The 21,990-nt window shown below is 40.2% G+C and overlaps 1 protein-coding gene across 2 annotated transcripts in view; it reads right to left on the bottom strand.

The window, feature by feature from the left end:
- Nucleotides 1-494: 494 nt before the first annotated feature.
- REL (REL proto-oncogene, NF-kB subunit) overlaps nt 495-21,990 on the bottom strand; it is a 46,425-nt gene continuing 24,929 nt past the window's right edge. For both annotated transcript variants that reach the window (XM_038751475.1, XM_038751477.1), the window contains exons 5-11: nt 21,710-21,801; nt 11,635-11,775; nt 9,046-9,150; nt 8,708-8,920; nt 8,029-8,097; nt 7,802-7,882; nt 495-5,927 (exon numbers count right to left, since the gene is read on the bottom strand). In XM_038751475.1, coding sequence (XP_038607403.1) covers nt 5,149-5,927; nt 7,802-7,882; nt 8,029-8,097; nt 8,708-8,920; nt 9,046-9,150; nt 11,635-11,775; nt 21,710-21,801 — 1,480 coding nt within the window. In that variant the 3' untranslated portion in view covers nt 495-5,148. The remainder of the gene's footprint in view (nt 5,928-7,801; nt 7,883-8,028; nt 8,098-8,707; nt 8,921-9,045; nt 9,151-11,634; nt 11,776-21,709; nt 21,802-21,990) is intronic.

The raw sequence follows: 21,990 nt of genomic DNA, 5'->3' as shown, positions 1-21,990 counted from the left end.
GATGGGACACTCCTTAGCCTCTACTTCCAGTATGTTTATGCATTTGATTTTATTAGTGAAAACACATGGGCAACTTCATATTTTTTTTCCAGTTGTAAACAAGTTTGCAGAACAGATTAAACTTGAGCCACTATATTTTTTACCAAAGAATTCTGAAAGCAAGTAGTTTCTGTGCTCTTCTCGGATCTAGATTCAGTATCGGACACACATTCATTCACTAACTTGCAAATTACTTGTGGCAGGAAAATGTATTTCGCTTTTGTTGTATTTTCCCAAGTGAGAAGCAGCATAGCCTAGTGGATAGAGCACAGGCCTGGGAATCAGAAGGACCTGGGTTCTAATCCCAGTTCTGCCACCTGTCCACTGGATGACCTTGGGCAAGTCACTTAACTTCTCTGCCTCAGTTACCTCATCTGTAAAATGGGGATTAAGACCGTGAGCCCCTTGTGGGACAAGGATTGTGTCCAATCTGACTAGCCTTTATCTACCCCAGTGCTTAGTTCAGTGCCTGGCACGTAGAAAGCGCTTAACAAATACCATTTTTAAAAAGCAGTTAATATGTGCTGCACCCATCAGGGGCCCAAACACTATTACTATTAAGACGTGCCATGAGACTTTTAGGAAGTCATTCTGAAGTATCCATCTAATCTACGCCCTGTCCAAAGAAGCTCTGCACAGTGAATAAACACTCCCTTTTCTCTGAAACTACTTCACCAGGTGACCTGATGACTAGCAAGGAACAGTTATCTAGGATCTGCAACGTGCATGGAACAAAGAATGACATTTCATTCATTCATTCAATCGTTTTGAGCACCCAATGGACAAGAGTGGCAGCAGGAGTAAAAAAAAATGGTCACTCCAGGATTCTGGAGAATCTCCCCGGGGATTGCACTGCACAAATTGGAGCTCAATTTAAAAGAAAAAAAAAAATCCTGGCCTCACTCATTTCTAATTTAGCTGGATTTATACCATCAAGACTGACTAGGTCTTAATTCTCCATCACGAAGGCAGATAATAATAATGGCATTTACTAAGCGCTTGCTATGTGCAAAGCACTGTTCTAAGCACTGGGAAGATAAGGCAAGGGGAGGCCCAGAACAATACCTTTCAACTTGCAATCCAAAAGATAGACTAATTACTACAACGGGTGCAAATTATGTTGGACACAACAATTCTTCCTGCACCTGCTAAACACATAGGCATTTAATAAATATTTGGCAACGTTCCCATGATATGTGGTTAATTTGTACAGAAACATCTCAAGTAGTGACTAAAATAATCTATTTTAAGGGTGATCCAAAAACAGCAGTTTCAGCTTTTTAGCAGAAAAGGTTGCACTCCCAAGGGGGCCATCTTTGCTGCTCCTGCTACAGGTTTTATTTCAGGCCAGCAAGTTACTCTTAAATCCCACTATTAAGTATCTTGTTTCTATCCCAGGATTTGGCACATTGTAGTAAGTGCTTAATAAATACCACAACTAATCTAAAATGGCAAGATTTAGATTTGTCCTATAAAAAATCTGAAGAAACAACCAAACAGCAGCTGTTCTGATTGGCTGAAAAGGAGTGACCAGAGGACAGAAGGAACATTTCAAAGGCTTGGAATACAATCTCAAACAATGCTACACGGCAGCAAACTGTTGAGAGGGACAGTGACTTGAGAGACCAAACAGTCATGTGGCAATGTGTAAAGGGATGTCTCCTCGTGGGAAGGCGCTTGGGAGAGATAACAATATTGAGAGGCTAAACCAAAACCAGTATTAGCTGTTGCAAATGAGAAATGTAGCAGGATAGCAAAAGGCAGTTTTCAAATGCGCAGTATGGTTGGCTGAACAGTCTTTTCAGACCCTTCACACCATGCTGCAGCTTCTTCAAACTCATAGTTGCCTATAGAAGTCAATCTTAGCCCCATCCACGTTGAGATTTAACTCACTCTAATAATTAAAGTATCATAATTTAACAACAGGAGGTTTACAAATGACACACATACACCAAGTTCTACATTCTTAGACAATGGAGGAAATCTCAAGTCTTCTCTCCCATGATTTACCAGGAGATTCATGGATACTATAGTAATAGAATATTCTACCATATTGTGGAACTTTAAAAGGGAAAAACTTTAATACCCAAAGGGTAGGAATGAATAAATTTGGCTCAATCTCCACTCCTCCAGAATTCAACTTCCTCACTGCCTCTAATTTCCCGCAACATTAACCACTTTCCAATCTTCAAATCTCACCATGTCAGGTTATCGAAACAATAGGAATCTCATTCAAATGTATCAGCGGCATCTTTAACTGTTGTGTGAAAAGTCACTCAGAGAACCTGAGTCACCCCACCCCTTCATACTGTAAACCACAGCAAAGCAATGAAGCTGCCTAAATACTGTAATAAAGTCAAAGTGTCTGGCAGGTTCATGGCCAGAGGAGGGGAGGGATGGCTAGATCTCCTAGAAAGGACACACTTCAAATACTTTTTGAAGTCAGTTCAGAGCTGCATCACGCCAAACTTTTACTTGTCATCAGCAACTATTTTCTGGGTGAGTACTTGGAATAAATGGGAGGGTGCCACAGAAATCACGAGGAGACCATTCATACACGTACCCTATCCCACAGTTTACAATCTAAGGTGAACACACACACACCGACATGATCTTCCATTTCATTTCACTGCCTTAAAACAAAACACCAGCTTCTGGATTTGCAGTGACGAGTAGAAGAAATGAAAATAAAGAGAAGAGGGAGTAAAATTAAAAAGAGTCAAGTTGACAAAGGCTGAGAGGAGAGTAAGTCAGAGTCGATACTCAACAGCCAATGCTTCTCCAAGTGACAAGACAGGGCTGTTACTAGAGCTTTGCTCTTCACTAAGCTTCTCCTACTCTCGACTTTCAGGGTCCCCTTAGTAAGACCCAGGCGCCCAACAGAATAATGGTACAACCACAAAGTGCATGCACTTCTGTTGCTTCTAGACTTTTCTTCTCCTGGTCCCCTTGACTGAGGCAGGGTTTATAAGGGTGAGATGAGTAATCCGGATGAGAGAGTTGGATTGGGGATCAGGAAGTGGAGATATGACAGTCACGCTCAATCAGGAGGATTGTACGCAATGCTCCGTCTTTTGGTAGTTGAAACCTTTTCTGCTGAAACCTAAATCCCACCCCACAGTATTTTAACCCAGCCTAAAAAAAACAAAACAAAACAACCTTTCCCTTTTTTTCCATTAGTCAAGGAAGTTGGGCTGCCCAGAAAGCCTTCTTTGCCACAATACATAAGTTTTCCCTTTAGACAGGAGAGATTGAGGAGGCGAGGAAACCATTCCTACAGACATGCTCATCCAAGAAAATCTCATGGGGGCGGCTGAAGCCTTTCACAGAGACTGTGAAAAGACTGTTGATGTATTTTCAAAATTACTTGTAGCCTTTTGACACCCATGAAAAATAATTTTGGATATTCACGTAATTCTAGTTTGTATCACTAAGTAGCACCTGAAAAATGAAAATTAGGCTGCGAAGTAAATTAACACACAGAGACACTCAAAACGAAATACATCCAGTTTCATCATACCATTCCTAAAAAAAGACTGTGCAAAACATGCGAGAGGCTTAATTTTTGTTCAAAGAACAAATGCTACCATTTGCAAAACAGTGGAGGAGACTTGAGAACTTGTTCGTTTTTTAAACTGTTGAACTGTAGTCAGTAGAAATCACAGAGGGCCACATCTAGGGGAATTATATGTTACTGCTAAAGTCAAACCATAAAAGAGCAGAGAAACAAAAACAAAGTCACCGGGGGAAATACTGGAAGGAAAAGTGATCTGCAAACGTAAACTATCGCCTTAATAATACAACTGGGCACCCTGAGAGACTCTTGTTTTTGGGGGAAAGTTCATTGTTCAGGGTCTTTTCATCATGTGCTGCATTAGGAAACTTGGCTTTGTTCAAGTGTGTCAGAGAGTCCTCTCGACGGGGAGGAATGGACTTGCCGATTCTTGCTAGGAAGGCCCTGATACTCGGGGCTGCAGAAAGAGTGCCACTCTCATTTCCCACTTTCTGCCTCCGACACCCTGGATCGATTTCAGATTCAGGCCAAAGGCTGAACTGAACGCCGAACGTCTAGCCATTCCCTTTTCCACTGTTACTGAAAATTGGCTGTAAGTTGAAAAACATATTGGCCCTACCTGCCCAGAGCCGGCATTATTTTTGACATTTTTAGTGAGGAAAAAAATGTTTTGGTCAGAATCTGCATACTGTAAACCTAACACATGATATTCATTACTTAATCAATCAATGGTATTTATTCAGCGCTTGGAACAGTGCCTGGCACATAGTAAGCACTTAAATACCATTCAAAAAAGAAGAAAAAAAGTGTAGCTTTCCTGCTTACTGGGTGCAGAGTAATCAGTCAATATCCCTGGATCAGCAAGAGACCCCTTGGGGGTCACCTGAGGCCTGTGAGGCACAATGAAACAACGAATTTGCTTTTTCAATGACATAGCCATTACAGTTTATACACTCAGTCCTCCTATAAGGTGGGGGCCACGTTCCTGACAGATTCCCAAGTAATGAAAACCTCGTGTGTGGCTTTAACCGGTGTCGGGTGTTTGCAGAGAACTGTTTCTTCCTCCAGCTCATTACATTCTATACTGACGGATGGGTATGGCCAGAAGAACGTTCCCTAATTCCCTGCCTCATAACCACAATAAAAACCCGTGTTATGGAAGGACTGAATGTACTTATAAATTTGCTGGAAAGCAAATGAGTCAAGTTATACACCCATAAAAGTGTGCATGTCCATTGCGGGGAAGGGAGCAAGGACTCGGTTAGAATTTTATAATAAGCATCTTTTAAAAAAGAAAGTTCAATAAATCCTCAAGAAATTATTCTATATCGATTTTTCCCCCCCCTCACACTGCATTCAAAATTTCGGGACCCATATAAATGTACAGTTTCCTATCCCTTTCCTAAAATAGTTTTCTTAAAAAGTATTTAGTGGCTGAGTTAATTTAATCTTTTTACGATACATCTTGAAGATACAATGCCTTGAGAATCTGAAAAATAAAAAAATTACCTTCTTGTAGCAATATAGACTTAATATATCAAAATAACTATAAATCACATATCCTGCACGTCGAACTCCATTTCCGATCAGACGAGTTATGAGTTAAAGAAGTCTAAATTGACTTCAAAGGAATTATAATGATCCTCACTTTGCAGCCCATCTGCAACATAATACTGATTACTCTGATCATAATTGTGATTATTTGGATTAGGGTGATTTGAGGCAGGCGATTCATTCAGTATGCTATTATTCAGGCAGCTGAGGTTGACTGACTCGAATGCTTCTGACTGTGAAACAAATGGGGCAGCACCGGAACCATGAGCTGCTACGCTGGTAGACGGCATCTGGTGCATCTGTCTTCTGTAGTCCTTGGTACTCAACACTGGATACGACTGAGGTTCTAGGTTCATGCTCAAAAATCTTAGATCATCAGTCTCCATATCGCCATCATTATTAGGAGCTGTGCTATTCATGGGATGATTCGGTAGCATGGTGGAGTTAGAAGCACTGAACACGTCAGTCTGTGGGATAGGCAAATTCCCAATTCCATCTGTTCCATTTGTGTCCATATAAAGGCAGGGATTTGAACCTATACTACTCAGGTGATTAGACATTTCTGGAAATGACTGGTGACCTTGGGAATTAGGATGGAGGGGAGCTGGAGAAAAACTGTTGGGTGGTGTCACCGGGAGAGTCAGTGAAGACCAGCTGGAAGACGTCCCATGGATCATGGGGCGAATATTTGAGGCATGATGTGGAATTGCATTTGGGTTGCTGATAGATGGAGGATAATAAGATGCAATTTGACTGGTCGTTCCCGAAGAAGTTCTGTGCATTTCTGTCAGAGGTGCAACTTGAGAAATCAAATTGGGTTCTGTGAAGGAGAAACACGGTTGCTTTTACAATAGCAAATGGGAGACCGACAAAGAAAGCAAAATTGAGAACATTCTTGTTGAACCGAATATTCAAATAACTCAAGAACTGAATATGAAGCTGCAGCTCTATACTCTGCTCTTGTGCTCAAATGCCAGCTTATACCAGGAGTAGGACTATTTCCAAAATCTTGACCCGAACAGCCTTCACATCACTCTCCCCGCCCTTCAAAGTCTTATTAAAATGAGATAGGGAGGAAGGTTTTGTTGTTGACAGTGATGAGATAGACACAGGGAGGACAGGGTTTGGGTGGGAAGATGAGGAGTTCTACTCTGGAAATGTTTAGTTTGAGGTGTCAGCTGGATATACAGGTAAAGAGGCACTACTGGAGAGGGGAGGAAATGCAAGACTGCAGAGAAGGAGAGATGTAAGTGCTGAAGAGGTAGATTCACGGGAGCAAATTCATTCATTCATTCATTCATTCAATCGTATTTATTGAGCGCTTACTGTGTGCAGAGCACTGTACTAAGTGCTTGGGAAGTACAAGTTGGCAACATATAGAGACGGTCCCTACCCAATAGCGGGCTCACAGTCTAGAAGGGGGAGACAGACAACAAAACAAAACATATTAACAAAATAAAATAAATAGAATAAATATGTACAAGTAAAATAGAATAATAAATATGTACAACCATATATACATATATACAGGTGCTGTGGGGAGGGGAAGGAGGTGAGGCAGGGGAGATGGGGAGGGGGAGGAGGGGGAGAGGAAGGAGGGGGCTCAGTCTGGGAAGGCCTCCTGGAGGAGGTGAGCTCTCAGTAGGGCTTTGAAGGGAGGAAGAGAGCTAGCTTGGCAGATGTGCGGAGGGAGGGCATTCCAGGCCAGGGGGAGGACGTGGGCCAGGGGTCGACAGCAGGACAGGTGAGAAAGAGGCACAGTGAAGACGTTAGCGGCAGAGGAGCGGAGGGTGTGGGCTGGGCTGTAAAAGGAAAGAAGGGTAAGGTAGGAGGGGATGAGGTGATGGAGAGCCTTGAAGCCAAGTGAGGAGTTTTTGCCTGATGCATAGGTTGATTGGTAGCCACTGGAGATTTTTGAGGAGGGGAGAAACATGCCCAGAGCGTTTCTGCACAAAGATGAACCGGGCAGCAGCGTGAAGTATAGAGCAAATGAGTTCTCCAAAGGAGTGGGTGAAGATGGAGAATAGAAAGGGGCCCAGAGCTAAGCCTTGAGGGATTCCCTCAAGATTTGTGAGGAGGAAATATAAGATTATCTTTTGTTCCACCCAAGTGTAAGCACTGATAAGGGCTGCCTGGAGAGGAGAAGAAAGGTAAGAACTGGACAACCCAGCAGAGAGGCTGGCTACAGGGAATGGGGAAGTGTCTCCTCTGACAGTCTTTCCTGGAAAAGGAAGAGGAGGAGGAGAAGAGATTAATCCATTCAGGAACTTGGAAGAGTGCAATAAGAGATGCAGTGTCAAGTACCCTCTTACCTTTCTTTTCCTTCTTCTCTCCTTATAGCTAGCCTTAATTCTTATGTAGCATGCATAATTGTCTCACCGATGTTTTAATGTAACCGAAATTGTGTGGAAAAAGTGGAGCACATATGCAAGTAAATGCAGCACATATGCTCCAGGACTCTAGTAACACTGTTACTCCAAGGAGAGCCTATAATATCCCCATTCTGTGCCTGACATAATAACCTGCAGATTTCCCATACATACATTTATATAACTCTTCCTAATCTTAAATTTGGAAACTCTAACTTTTGGTGACAATCTCAATTGCCCCAACCTGTAAATGGGTAAACTCACATTACATTTGCAGAGACTTTGCAATCTTTGCAATACCCACCATTTAAAAAAGTAAACATACCTTTCTTTATCATTCTTACTCCAGTAAGGTCTCCAGGAGGTCGTGGAGGACACGCTTTAGGTCTTTCTGAAATACTTGGACCTATCATTTTTTAAAAATATGGTTAGTGCTCTTTCTCAAGTCATACATTTCAACTTAAATTTGAAAATTTGGATTTTTAAAATTGTACAAAATTAAGCAATTTCAGAAGTCTGTTAAAACATAAAATAACCAAATGTTTTTCCTACCATAACTGTGAAGGAGCTTCTGTAAAGTTAAAGGCGTCCTTTGTTTCTTTGCTTTATTACCATAAGGATCTAGTTAGATGGAGAGAAAGTAGGGAGACAAGTATTAAATCCCAGATGAATGATTTTCTCCCTTTAAAACTAAAATTTGTGATAGTAATAATAATAGTTATTATTAATTGTTAAGTGCTTACTATGTGCCAAACACTGTGCTAAATGCATAAAAGCACTGTGCTAATATGTCATAGAGAGGGAGGAAGAAAACTTGGACATCACAAGTATGTATTAATGACAGACTTTACAAGGATACATATTTTTCTCTTGCTAACCTCTTAAAATGAATTTGTTTGCCCTTGGGGAACAGATACCAAGTGATTTCCCAGGCCAGCTGAGGGACAGTCAGTCAATTAGCATTTACTGAGCATCTGTGTGCAATGCACTGTACTAATAATAATAATAGCATTTGTTAAGCGTAGTGCTTCACTATGTGTGAAGCACTGTTCTAAGCACTGAGAGTACAACAGAGTTACTAGGCCTGGTCATTGCTAAGAAGGAGTTTACAATTTAGTGGGGGGAGACAGACAGACAGACACACACAGGGACATGATCTCATGGCAAAAAAAACAAAGTGAGAGCTTCTTAAAATGTTTTTCTTCGTTTACTTTCTGGTATTGCGTTATACCTTTTTCATCAGGCAAATATCTGAAATCCATGGGGTCACTAACTTCTTGGTCAGAAGGTCTTCGTAACTGCATTTTTACTGTAACTGGTTCAGTTATAACTTTATTATATGGTGGAGTCCTAAATACAATGGCTACTTGGCGGTGAACATCTGCTTGTGAAAAGCTACCTTTAGCTTCCCAATCATTCAAAACAAATCGAACTTCTATGTCATCTGAAGGAAGAAGGAACAGAAGAAATGTATCTCAGTGATGGACAAAATACAATTTTGAGTACATGCATTCTAATCTGAAATGAGTTTGTTTTTTTACAAAAGGATATTTCACAACTCAGGAGTACCTTTCTGAACCTTATCACAAAGCAAAAATATTTCATCCCCTCCTCTGACGCTTCCACAGTTCCTGTTCACACGGCAAATCCTCAATTCCGCAGTGTTGGGAGCACCTGTCAGAAAAAGGACAATTATGGCAAAATCACTCAATTTTTAAAGCAGAAAGAAGCTGCACAGCCTGGTAGATAAAACATGGGTCTGGGAGACGGGAGGTCTGGGTTCTCTTTCGTTAGCTCCTCCTCTGCCTCCCACCCCCTAACTGTGGGAGTCCCTCAAGGCTCAGATCAGGGTCTCCTTCTATTCTCATCTTGGAGAACTCATTTACTCCCATGGCTTAAACTACCGTTTCTAACGCAGATGATTTCCAAATCTACATCTCCAACCGTAATCTCCTTCTCTGCAGTCTCACGTTTCCTTCTGCCTTCAAGACACCTCTACTTGGATATTACACCGACATCTCAAACTTAACAAATCCAAAACAGAACTCCCTATCTTCCCACCAAAACTCTTCCCTCCCTTTGACTTTCCTAACACCACAGACAGGGCCACCAACCTCCTTGCCTCACAAGCTGTAACTCTGACATTATTCTCGGCTCATCGCTCTCATTCAACTCACATATTCAATCTGTCACCAAATCTTGTCAGTTTAACCTTTGCCTCGGTATAAACCCACCCTTTCCTCTCCATCCAAACAGCTACCATGTTAATCCAATCCTGTCTCACCTTGATTACTGCATCAGCCTCCTGGCTGACCTCCTTGCCTCCTGTCTCTCCCTTCTCCAGGCCCTACTTCACTCAGCTGCCCAGATCATTTTCCCACTAAAACTTTCAGCCTATGCTTACTCACTCCTCAAGAATCTCCAGTGGTTTCCCATCCACCTCCACATCAACTAGAAACTCCTTACCCATTGGCTTTAAAGCACTCAATCATCTTGCCCCCTCCTAACTTACCTCCCTGATTTCCTACTACAACCCAATCCACACATTTTGCTCCACTTCGTGAGAAGCAGTATGGCCTAAGGGCAAGAGCCTCGGCTTGGGAGTCAGAGGACATGGATTCTAATCCCCGTTCTGTCACTTGTATGTTGTGTGACCCTGGGCACATCACTTAACTTCCCTGTGCCATAGTGACTTCATCTGTAAAATGGGGATTAAGACTGTGAGCCCCACGTGGGATAACCTGGTTACCTTGTATCTACCCCAGTGTTTAGAATCGTGCTTGGCACATAGTAAGTGCTTAACAAATACCATTATTATTATTATTATTATTATTAATGCCAACCTACTCACTGTACCTCGATCTCATCTATCTCACTGCCAACCTCTTGTTTACGTCCTGCCCCAAGCCTGGAATACCCTCCCTCCTCATAGCTGATGGATGATCACTCTCCCCACGTTCGAAGCATTATTCAAGGTACATTTTCTCCAAGATGATGAATCAAGGGCCTTCCTACATTAGGCCCTCATTTCCTTGTCTCCCACTCCTTTCTGCATCACCCTTATCAATGGATTTGCACCCTTTGTTCACCACTCCCTCAGCCCCACAGCACTTACGTATACATCCATAATATATTTATATTACTGTCACCCCCTCTAGACTCTAGGCTCCTTGTGGGCAGAGAATGACTGATTGATTCTAATCCCAGCTCTGCCACCACCTGGGGCAAGTCACTTGTCTTCAAAGTGCCTCAGTTCCATTATTTGTAAAATAAGGATTAAATTCCCTCTCCTTAGATTATGAGCCCCATGTAGAACAGTCCTTGTATCTGACCTGATTGTACTGCACTAACCTCAGTGCTTAGTACAGTGTTTTGGCACACAATAAGAGCTTAACAAATACCAAAATTATTTTTAGAGGAAATTCTGCATTTCCTACATCTGCACCTGGAACTTTGAAAATTTAAGTTCTGCTCTTAAAATGCAGGTAGGACAGAAGTATTTGGGAGCATATGACCGTCTAGTCTCCCCAAACTTCTCCTTTTCTGGTAACTGTCTCTGCTAACCCTAATTTCTCCCCTACTATCCTTCTCTGGCCAGGACCTCCTAAGGATGGTTTGATGGCTGAGCTTCTGGAGAAAACATGGGCACTAAATCGCAGGGCTTCTCAGAGGAGAAGGAACAGAGATGCCTCAGCTTCTGGAAGTGAAGGAATCAGCAGAAGGGCAAGAATCATAGAGGATCCAAAGAGTGAGAAAAATAATCAAATTTCTAGCCAGAATGTCTTCAGCCTCAGCTGCCCTCACCAGCGGTCTCTGCCTCTACCCCTACTGGTCTGGAAGTGAGCGGGATTTTAGTTGCAGGGAGGAAAGTGCAGCAGTGACCCGTGAACAGGCTTTTGAGGAAAGTGGGGGAAGGTGAGGGTGGCTGGCCATTAAAGAAGATACACAGCATAAAGCCCAGGGCCTCAGGATGGAGTAAAATGGGAGATGGTTGGCAGCCAAAGCGTAGCTTTGCTTAGGAGCTGGGTGCTAATTTCGTTAGTTAACTTCTGGAAGTTACTTTCGGCCTTTCTATGTACAGCTATCAGATGATGGCCATACTTAATCCCCATTTGCCTTTGTTAAATCAAAAATAAAACCAGGTAACACAATACTTACGGTTATCATAAATTGGGTTAGACACCACCGGAGGAAGGGCAGAAGTTAAATTGCCATGTTCATCAAGAAGGAAAACTTGAAAACATAGTCTCACCACATTGAGATCACAATCTTCAATGTTCAGTAGCTGTTCTTCAGGGACTGTATGAAGAAGGGAAATCACAAAATGAGAACACGAATTTATCCTGGGGAAGAATGTACAGGTACTCATGAACATTCACCCACCATGACCTAGTGGAAAGAGCGTGAATCTGGGAATCAGAGGATCTTAGTTCTAATTCCAGCTCTGCCCATTGCTTGCTGTGTGACCCTGGACAAGTCACAACCTCTTTGGGCTTCAGTTTTCTCAACTTTAAAGGGAGGATTAAATACCTGTTCTCCCTTCTACTTAGACTATGAAATACTATTCAAAATTCCATTCTGATTTTTTAGAGTGAAGATTAAAGATGGATTTTTTTGATACACAAATAGATGACTCAGCTGAATTCCCTCGTTACCATTACTTTTAAAATGAGTTCCATGTAGGGCAGGAACTGTGTCCAACCTGATGAACTTGTAACTACCTCAGTATTTACAACAGTGCTTGACCCACAGTAAGCACTTAACAAACACCATAATAACACTAATAATAACAATTTCATCCAATTAACTTGAAGTTATATATTCAATCGTTTTTAGTGAGCTCTTACTGTGTGCAGAGCACCATACCAAGCACTTGGAAAGTACAATTTGGCAACATATAGACAGTCCCTACCCAACAATGGGCTCACAGTCTAGAAGGGAGGAGACAGACAGTAAAACAGAACAAGCAGACAGGTGTCAATATATATATGTAAATCTCTTACCTAATCATTGATGAACAAAACCAATCAGATTTTAATCTTCCAGTGAACAAACAGTCTCATCATTTTCTCTCTAAGAACTGCACATCTCCACCTAACAATCACTCTCACCAAATAGTACTAAGCACTCACAATATTAGGCATTGAATAAAACTAGTCAAACAAACTCAGATGTTTTTTTCAAGCTCTTAAAAATAGGCCAAGCAATGTGTTACATACTGGGGTGATATATAAGTTAATCATATCAGATATACTATCTGTCCCATTCGGGATTCATAATCTAAGAGATGACCAAGTACCTCATCTACATTTATAAAATGGAAACTAAGGAAGGCCCAGAGAGGTTAAATGAATTGCTCAAGGTCACACAGTTGTTCAGTGACAGAGCTGGTATTAGAACTCAGTTCTCCTGACTCCCAGTCCCATGTTTTTTCCACAAGATGCGGCTGTCATTTTTTCACTAAACTAGAAAAACCAGCACACACTGACACTCAGATTAAACAGATTAAATGATTTACATACAAGGATTAAAATACACTTTGAGCTATAATTCATTTTTAACTAAGGGTTAACTAACTAACTTACTAACTATAGTAACTATACTACTATACTACTATATAGTAACAACTATAGTAACTTACTAACTATAGTAACTATAAGTTACTAACTAACTTATAATTCATTTTTAACTAAGGGTAAACAGAGATTACGGCTGAACTGTCCATCTGTAGATCATCAATGGTATTTACTGAGCCCTTACTATGTGCAGAGCACTTGAACTAATCGCTTGGGAAAGTACAGTATAACAGTTAGTAAACATGTTCCGTGCCCACAATGAATTCACACTACAGAGCGGGGGCAGGGGGGAATCATAAAATCAATTTTTAATCTTCACTTTCAAAAACTCAGAATTAGAATTTTGAATACTACCTGGAAAAACTACATAAAAGCATTTACCTTCTACGATTAGACCTGTAGAAAGTTTAGTATTTTCTATATATACCACATAATGTGCATGTACACATTGCATGTAAAGTGCAAGATAATATGTTGGAAAGAGGGCGGGGCATTTACACTCTGTTTCCTCTTGGTCAAAAAAGGCAACAAATACCTCTGATTAAGCTTTCTGCAAAAACAAAAACAGCTTTTTTTTCAGCCTCTTTGGTTGAGGAGTTTTATACTATCATTTACTCAGGTTTGGGAGAAAAATAAGTGTTCATTCCTGGTGTCAGTTGATGGAAGAAATAAATTTCACCTTTTTCCAGGTCAAATTGAGATCATTCAAATATAAAAAAAAGTCATGGATACTATAATATTTAAATTTTAAAAATTTGTAAATAGCTCATTTCCAGCTTGTTTGTTTTAATTCCTCTTCTGCAAACAAACCCTTTTGCATATACCACAAAAGAACAACTCCTCAGTTTCATCTGACAAAAAGAGAAGTTATTAAAGTTTTTTTTTTAATTTAAGAACTTCATTTACTAAGGTTGCTAACTGAATATTCATCATATGTTCACACACACACACAGAGACCTTTATTAAACAGCCCACCACAATCCCTCAAATTCACACATCCTCCCTAACTGTCCCACAACTTTACAATTACCCTAATTCTCAGCCCTTTGAACTATTCGATAAAGGCAGGTAGCCCGTGTGTTCAACCAAAGGTCAGAGGTCTATCATCACTTGCATCATGGCATATTTTCTGCCTACACAATAAGTAGGAGGTGAGAATGCCTACTCTAATTTTTATATCATAGAGTACTTGGAGAAAATGGTTTTAAATTGCTGCTTTGAGGTCATGGCACATTTGTTCTAAAGCTCCATATTAAATTGAATGAAAATTTTAATTAACAGGCTGACCTGGTATAAAGTATCAATAACCGAATGACGACTGTAATTAGATTTGTACGAAAAAACGGAAAAGGGCAGATTTCAAAACACTGATATCTAGGCAAGTCACTTTTTAAAGCAAAATTCAGCCCCTGCCTTCAAATGTCTTCCAGTTTAATAATGACAAGAGAAATATTTCATCAACCTAAATAATGACACACACAGTCATTACCAGAATGAACAGAAGAAAAAGACTGGTCAAAGGGGGTGAGGCAGCATAGCTTACTGGAAAGAGCATGAATTTGGAGGTCAGGATGCCTGGGTTCTCATCCCAGCCTGTTGAATGATCTTGGGCAAACTGCATAACCGCTCTGTGCCTCATTTCCGTCATTTATAAAATATTCCCTATAACCAACACTTCTGGACTATTAAAATTGTGATTTTTAAAGTTCCAATATCAAGTCGCTTTCTCCTAAGATACCAATTTCAAATACCATATCTCATTTATGTGGCTTACCCTATAGCTCATAAAACATACAATGTACACCCCCAAAACACTCCAAATTTTTAATTTTAGCAATTTGGACATTAGTATTTAAATAACTCATTTCTAAAAAAATTACTTTCAGAAATGCATTTCTTCCTAATTTCCACAATGGAACACATTATTTTGTTAAAGAAAATGATACATCCAATTTTTGCCTTACAACAGACTTAATAGACTGCTTTGTTTTTTAAATAGCTGACAAAATTAGAACTATTATGAAAGAGGAAGCATAAGTCTAAACCAATTCCTTCTGAATTATTTTTAAATTCACTTCATACTTGATGAACAGATTATGATGCAACATTTATGTTCTCTTTTTTTAGGTTAACCTTTTAAAACGTAGTACTAGAAACTAATTTAAGTGCCACAGTTGATCCTTGGACACAAGCCCAACACTTATAAAACAAAGAAGAAAAAATATGACCTTTTAAAAAACAAATTCCCTCATTTTTTTCCTTTAGGAGCTGAATTCTTTCCTGACTTTTAATTTTAATATCGTCCAACTCTCTGGATAGGCATTCTGTGAGAGTCCTTGCATTTAAATAAATCTGTCAAAATGGATCAAATAACCTGGACAAAATACAAATTTCATAATTATAACTGTCTTAAGGAAAAATTGTAAATTTAGCTATTTCAAACTTCTTTCTACTTATAAATAAAACTGAATATTTAGTGTTATGTGAAAAGACTCAGCTCATTTGGGCAGGGACTGTGTCTACCAACTCTGTTGTACTCTCCCAATCACTAAGTACAGTGCTCTGCAAGCAGTAAGCATTCAATAACTACCATTGATTGATTGATTTGTTTATTCTGAAATAATAAACAGAAAGGATAAGTCTATTGATTCAAATATTAAATTTCTATGGGGGTTTATGTGATATTTTAATTTTGAAACATCAAAAGCAATGAAACCTTGTCAAAGTTAAATTTTACAGTTGGAATGATGGACTATTTACAACTAGACAAAGAAACCTAAATTTAAGCAAGTATCATGACAGTAGTCAAGCCTCCCCACACTCACAAGCCCTGACGTCAACCAATACTCCCACTTTAAAAGAGAAGCAATTCAAAATTTATGCTAGCTTAAATGGAAATTTCTGAAGCAAGAATGCCAAAATGACTAATAGTCATATCTTGATTTTGTGATAGGCACATTGACCAAATGAGGTAAGATAACACGGTAATGTATCAAAGCAAAAAAAAAAAATGCAGTATTAGCAATATAAGATTAAAGAAACAGTATTTTATAAACTGGATCATAAACTTTTTTCTAAAAATCTAGAGCTTGTCTTTCAGATTTCCAACTGAAGAATAAAATTTGTCAGAACAGATCTAAACAGATTTTTCATCCAGATCTATATTCAATAATCTTTATTCAATTCAAAGTCCCAACAGGCCATTAGGAAAGACATTAGGAGAGTATCATCTAATCCAATTAAAGAACTGGCCATTCTGCTAATTTAACGGTATTTACAGACAGAAAATATATACACATGTATTTTCCATCTGTACATGTGTGTCTATATAAGAAATTACCTCCATATGTAAAAATCTATATATTAGAAGTTGTCTCTGGTTATACCACTGTCTCTAAGAGGTCTGACTGATGGATTGAATCACGGGACAAGATGGAAGGCAGAATACAGAAAAGGAGAGGGGAAAGGAAAAGAGGGAAAAGCAGGAAAGAGGGAAAACAGATTTTCTTATGGCAAATGGTGAATACATGCAACTTGCTACCAAAGCAAGTTGTATAGGCTGAAAATACTAGTCAGTCAAGGAGGAGCTGGGTGGATCCCTGGGCAAGAAGTCCAGAATGGGTTAACCATTTGCTGCAGTGTGTATTTTGTGATGGCTATCTCCAATGGGTGCTTCCTCATGTAGTAATAATAATACTAATAATTGCAGTATTTGGTAAGTGCTTTCTATGTGCCAATCACTGTAGTAAGCATTGGGGTGGATATAAGATAGTCAGGTTGGATACAGTCCTTACCCGACTTGAAGCTAATAGTATAAGAGGGAGGGAGAACAGGTATTGAAACCCCATTTTACAGATGGAGAAACTGAGGCACAGAGAAATACAATATGTGAAAAAGGAAAATTTAGCCTGAGCCCTTCCTTGACTAGTCACTCTTAGCTGACTGGGAAGCTAGTACTGGCTTTTGGGGCCAGGCTTTACCCAACCTGCAGGCGGTCAACTCCGAGTTAGAGAAGCAGCATGGCCCTGTGGAAAGAGCACGAGCTTGGGAATCAGGGGACCCTGTCTTCTATTCTCAGTCCCACTATTTATCTGTTGTGTGACCTTGGGCGAGTCACTTTAACTTCTCTGTGTCTCAGCTTCCTTAGGTGTAAAATGAGGAACTCAATACCTGTTTTGCTTCCCCCTTGGACTGGAAGCCCCATGTAGGACAGGGACTATGTTCAATTTGATTATCTTGTACCTACCCCAGTGCTTAGTACAGAGCTTGGAACACAGTAAGCGCTTAGCAAAAACCACGTTTTTTATTATTATAATGGTTATTATGACAAAAGTGTGCACCCATTGGAGACAGCCGTCACAAAACATGCCCTGCAAACAGACACAGAGCAGACGACTGAAATAAATATGGCAGGCTGCATGCTATTCACAGAGCTTCAGGATGTTCACAGGAATTTCAGGCTGGAAATTCCTACCCCTGCCTGACAATTATTACTAGTGAGTCCCTGCCTCGACATGCTATTAGCTATTTGTAAACCCTACTGCCCAGGTGGGCAGTGTTAGTATCAAGGACATACATATGTCTGCGTGTTGCATACGCTGACAATTGTGTTTGTATCCCTCCTTCCCTTGTCCGTCTGCCATCACCAAACATGTTAACAGAACGAAAGCGAAGAGAAACAGGAGGGAAGGAGAGGCTGCCCCTACATATGATTCTCTGGGCCAAGGGGGTTGGATCACCCTGCCTTAAAAATACAAGAGGACTCTTACTGATAAATGCAGGCTTATTTTTACTCTCTAGTGAGCTTTGTAGTACAGAGTCACTTTACAGTTCTACAAATCTTTCCCTACATGTTTAATACTGAGTGAAATACCTCGTCCAAACCCAAGTGTGCCACCTGTTTTTCCTGGCTCTGGCCTCTCCGCAGCTCCTCTCCCTGGCCATGTTCCTGCTCCCACATTAGTCCTTGCCCTTGCCTTGTTCCCTGCACACCTGGACTCTAGACAGTAAGCTTGTTGCGGGCAGGGAATATGTCTGTTTACTCTTGTATTATACTCTTCCAAGCACTTAGTACAATGCCCTGCATAGAGTAAGCACCCAATAAATACGACTGAATGGACTCTCTCCCCAAAAGTTGACTAAGCTGCTCCTCTTTCCCCTTGCTGTCTCTCAGGGCTGGTCCTCCTGCCTTCCTAGCTCCTTTACGAGTATAAGAACATAAGAAATGGCATTACAGGTCAGACCAGTGATCCATCCTGCCCAGAATCTGGTTTCCAAAGTTGGTAACGGGATGTTTGGAGCAGCCACAAGATGGTGGATCCCTTCAACTTGCATCTTTTCCTTAGGACATCCTATAGTCATGCCTCACTATTTTGTTCATCACTTAAAGGAAGTCTGTTTCTATGCTAAGATACTCAGGATGCAATTGGTACAGAATTGCCTTAGAATTAACAGTAAGTTTAAATCTCAAGAGGTGAGAAATAGAGGGAAGGAGGGAGACAGAATACCCCCAAAAGCAAGAGAAAAGGAACAAGAACTTAGTAGAGCAAAGAATGCAGTTTTGTGACTATATAAAACCAGGAGTGCCTGCACGTGGAGCATTAAGAGCAGCTCTGACTGCCATAGAAGAGCTGGAAAAAATATAGGCAAGGGCAAACAAGATGGAGGAACTTCCACATGAAGATAAAATGAAAAGACCAGGACTCTTTTGTTTAGAAAGGGGGAGGCTGACATGACTGAAGTCTACAAAGTCATGAATGGTAGGGAAAGATAATCATAATATTAATAATATTTGTCAAGTGCTTACTATGTTCTATATTAAGTGTTGGACTAGATACAAGATAATTAATTTGGACAGAGTCCCCGTGTCACATAGGGCTCAGAACCTAAGTAAAAGGGTGACCAGGTAATGAATCCCCATTTTACAGGTGAGGAAACTGAGGCACAGAGAAGTTAAGTGATCTACCCAGGGTCACACAACCAGCAAGTGGTGGAGCCAGGATTAGAACCCATATCCTCTGACCCTCAGGTCCATGCTCTTTCCACTACACCAGGCTGCTTCTCAGGACAAGCAGAATTAATGTTCACCATCTCTCACACAAAATTGTTGGGTTCAAAATAAATACAACGAACAAGACAGGAGGTGGTACCCATATGAAATTAATTATCACAGTAAATTTTTCATGCTGAAAATACTGGTGGATTCAAAGGGGAATTTGGATAAATTCTGGGATACGAAGTCTTTAAGGGGTTCCTTGAGAGAAAATTGGGACTGCAGTGAGAAAAACTGGGGATGTTAGAATGTTAATAATCATTAGGATAAACGTCAAGGATGGCAACAATTACATATTCTCCAAGCATCCTTGTTGCCACTGTCAGAAACAAAATACTGGATTGGATGTACCTATAGTTTGAATCCAATCCTGGCATTTATTGTGTTCTTATATTAATACACATATGTACTCAATAGAAAAAAATACAGACTCCCATGTCATATTCCTGAAGCCTGAAGGACACTATAACAATAATGATAATAATAATAAATGTGGTATTTGTTAAGTGCTTACTATGTGCCAAGCACTGTTCTAAGCACTGGGATAGAGACAAGGTAAGCAGGTTAGACACAGTCCCCATCCCCATGGGGCTTACAGTCTCAATTCCCATTTTACAGATGAGGTAACAGGCACAGAAAAGTGAAGTGACCTGCCCAAGGTCACACAGCAGACAAGTGGCAGAGCTAGGATTAGAACCCATGACCTCTGACTACTATGCTACTATAACTAAACTATTACCACTGAATTCCTGTACAAAGGATTGGAGCTGATTTGGCACTGGTTAGGATAAAGTGATTTATTTAACACTGTATGTTTAACAAATATTTTTTTCCAAAAATAAATTTTACACTTTTAGAAACAAAACAGTACATGAGATGCTATTTTCCTCGGCAACTGCATAATTGTTAATATTGCTAATAGATATTAAGTGGTGGATGGAGCAACTGAATTTTTTGGTTTTTATTTTAAGGAGAGTTCCCTATCAAGAACTCTAAAAGGAGCTAAACAGAACTCTGGCCTCTAAATATAGCATGTGTCTCAAGCACTGTATTTCTTTGATAATGCTGCTATGCTTATTTTAGAAGCAGGTACTCAATGATATCCACTGACATTTTAGAATGTAATCTACTAAAGGTAAGAATCATGTCTGAATGATTTAGTAAAGTGAATTCAGTAAAGTGTCACACTGAAGAGGGTGATTAGTAATTATTTAATAATTCTCCACAATAAAATACTTGATGTCCAATAGGTGTCAGACTATTCATATTAATGACCAAAATATAATCTGTTGTGTACAAATTTATTAGCCCAGAGTTCCAAAGATGATTAACCTTGGGTAACAGGAACCAGGAATTTCAGCATCAATTCAGAGGGACAACAGCATGTTTCCCCAAACTAAGCAGATACACAGGATTAAGCTCCTTCTTGGAAAAAAGCTTTACAAAAGTGATCTTTATCCTTAACATAATCCCATTAGATAGGCATTTTCTAACAATCAATTAATAGTATGTATTGAAGTGCTTAGTACAGTGCTCTGCACACAGTAAGCGCTCAATAAATACAATTGAGTGAATGAATGAATATTGCAAGCATAGCACTACACTAAGCATGTGGCAGAGTACAATACATGATATTAGACATGGTCCCTGCCTTCAAGGATCTTAGAGCAGAATAGCTGGAAATGCTCTGTGCTCCTTCAAAGCCAGGTGCAGGAGTTGAAAAATGGAGTAAAGGAACCCAATTTTCATGCATTTCTCCAAGATGCAGACCAATTACTCAGACCCCTGAAGGGAGATATTTTAAAGGCATGCATCAGACTTCAGCACAGAGGGTGGGTTTCCAGCTGCCTGGGTTGCCTCCTGTCTCTCCCAATGCCCTGGCAGTCAGACCTCCTCTTCCCCACCCCTCCAACAGCAGTAGAGGGAGAAGACACAAACACACACACAGTGGAAACCCTGATACGGGTCTGAACATATCACAACTTCTCAACAACCTCCGGTGGCTGCCCATTTAATGCTCTCTGCGTTAAAGAGAAGCTTCTGACCCCACGCTCCGAGCCTCTCCACATCTTCCATACCCGCTCTACTCACCTGCTATATCCCAGTTTGCACCCTTGACTCTTTCCAGTCAACCTTCTTATTGTGCCCTCTTCTCTACTCTCACAACTCAGATCCACTGCTCAATGCCCTTCACCCTGCTGGCAAAACCCTCCCTCTTCTAATCTACCGAACCACACTTCTCCCCAGATCCATACCCCTCCAGCAAGCCCATCATATCTCCAGGAGGCATTCCCAATTAATTTGCAATACCCCTAGTCTTGTCATCTCAACAGCCAACTTCAGCACTTATGTATACAGCAATTTATGTATTACTCCATCTACCTATTCACTTAGTCATTTATTCATTTTCCACACCCTTGCTATTACCAGTTGCATCCACTTTTCCTCCTCCTCCTCTCACTGTCTGTATAAATTTACTTTGCCTGTTCTCCCTTATTAGATTTTAAGATCCTTTGAGAAGAGTATGGATCTTGTCTTTTACTTTTATTATACTTTCAAATACTGCTGCGTAGATGAGTAACAAAGTCATTTAAAACCTACTCACCATTGAAAGGATTGATTTCTGTTGCAATTCGTGAAATGATGGCTTCTTTCACTTCTTTTTTTTTCACACACCGAATACCCAAGTTTTGAAAACTAAAACAGAAGACCAAAAAAAGAACTTTCAGCTTGACATAGTACTCATTTCACTTAATCACTAGTTAAGTGAAAATAGATTCTTATCCTTATTAAATGTGGCAATTCAAACATAAATCTTATGTTAAAATGGCATTAGGTTGACAGATTTGACAATGAATAATAAAGTTCATATATACTTGACAGCAG

This window comes from Tachyglossus aculeatus, chromosome 9, assembly GCF_015852505.1.
Source record: "Tachyglossus aculeatus isolate mTacAcu1 chromosome 9, mTacAcu1.pri, whole genome shotgun sequence".
NCBI classification, from domain to species: Eukaryota; Metazoa; Chordata; class Mammalia; order Monotremata; family Tachyglossidae; genus Tachyglossus; species Tachyglossus aculeatus.
This window is presented reverse-complemented; position numbering and strand designations above follow the sequence as displayed.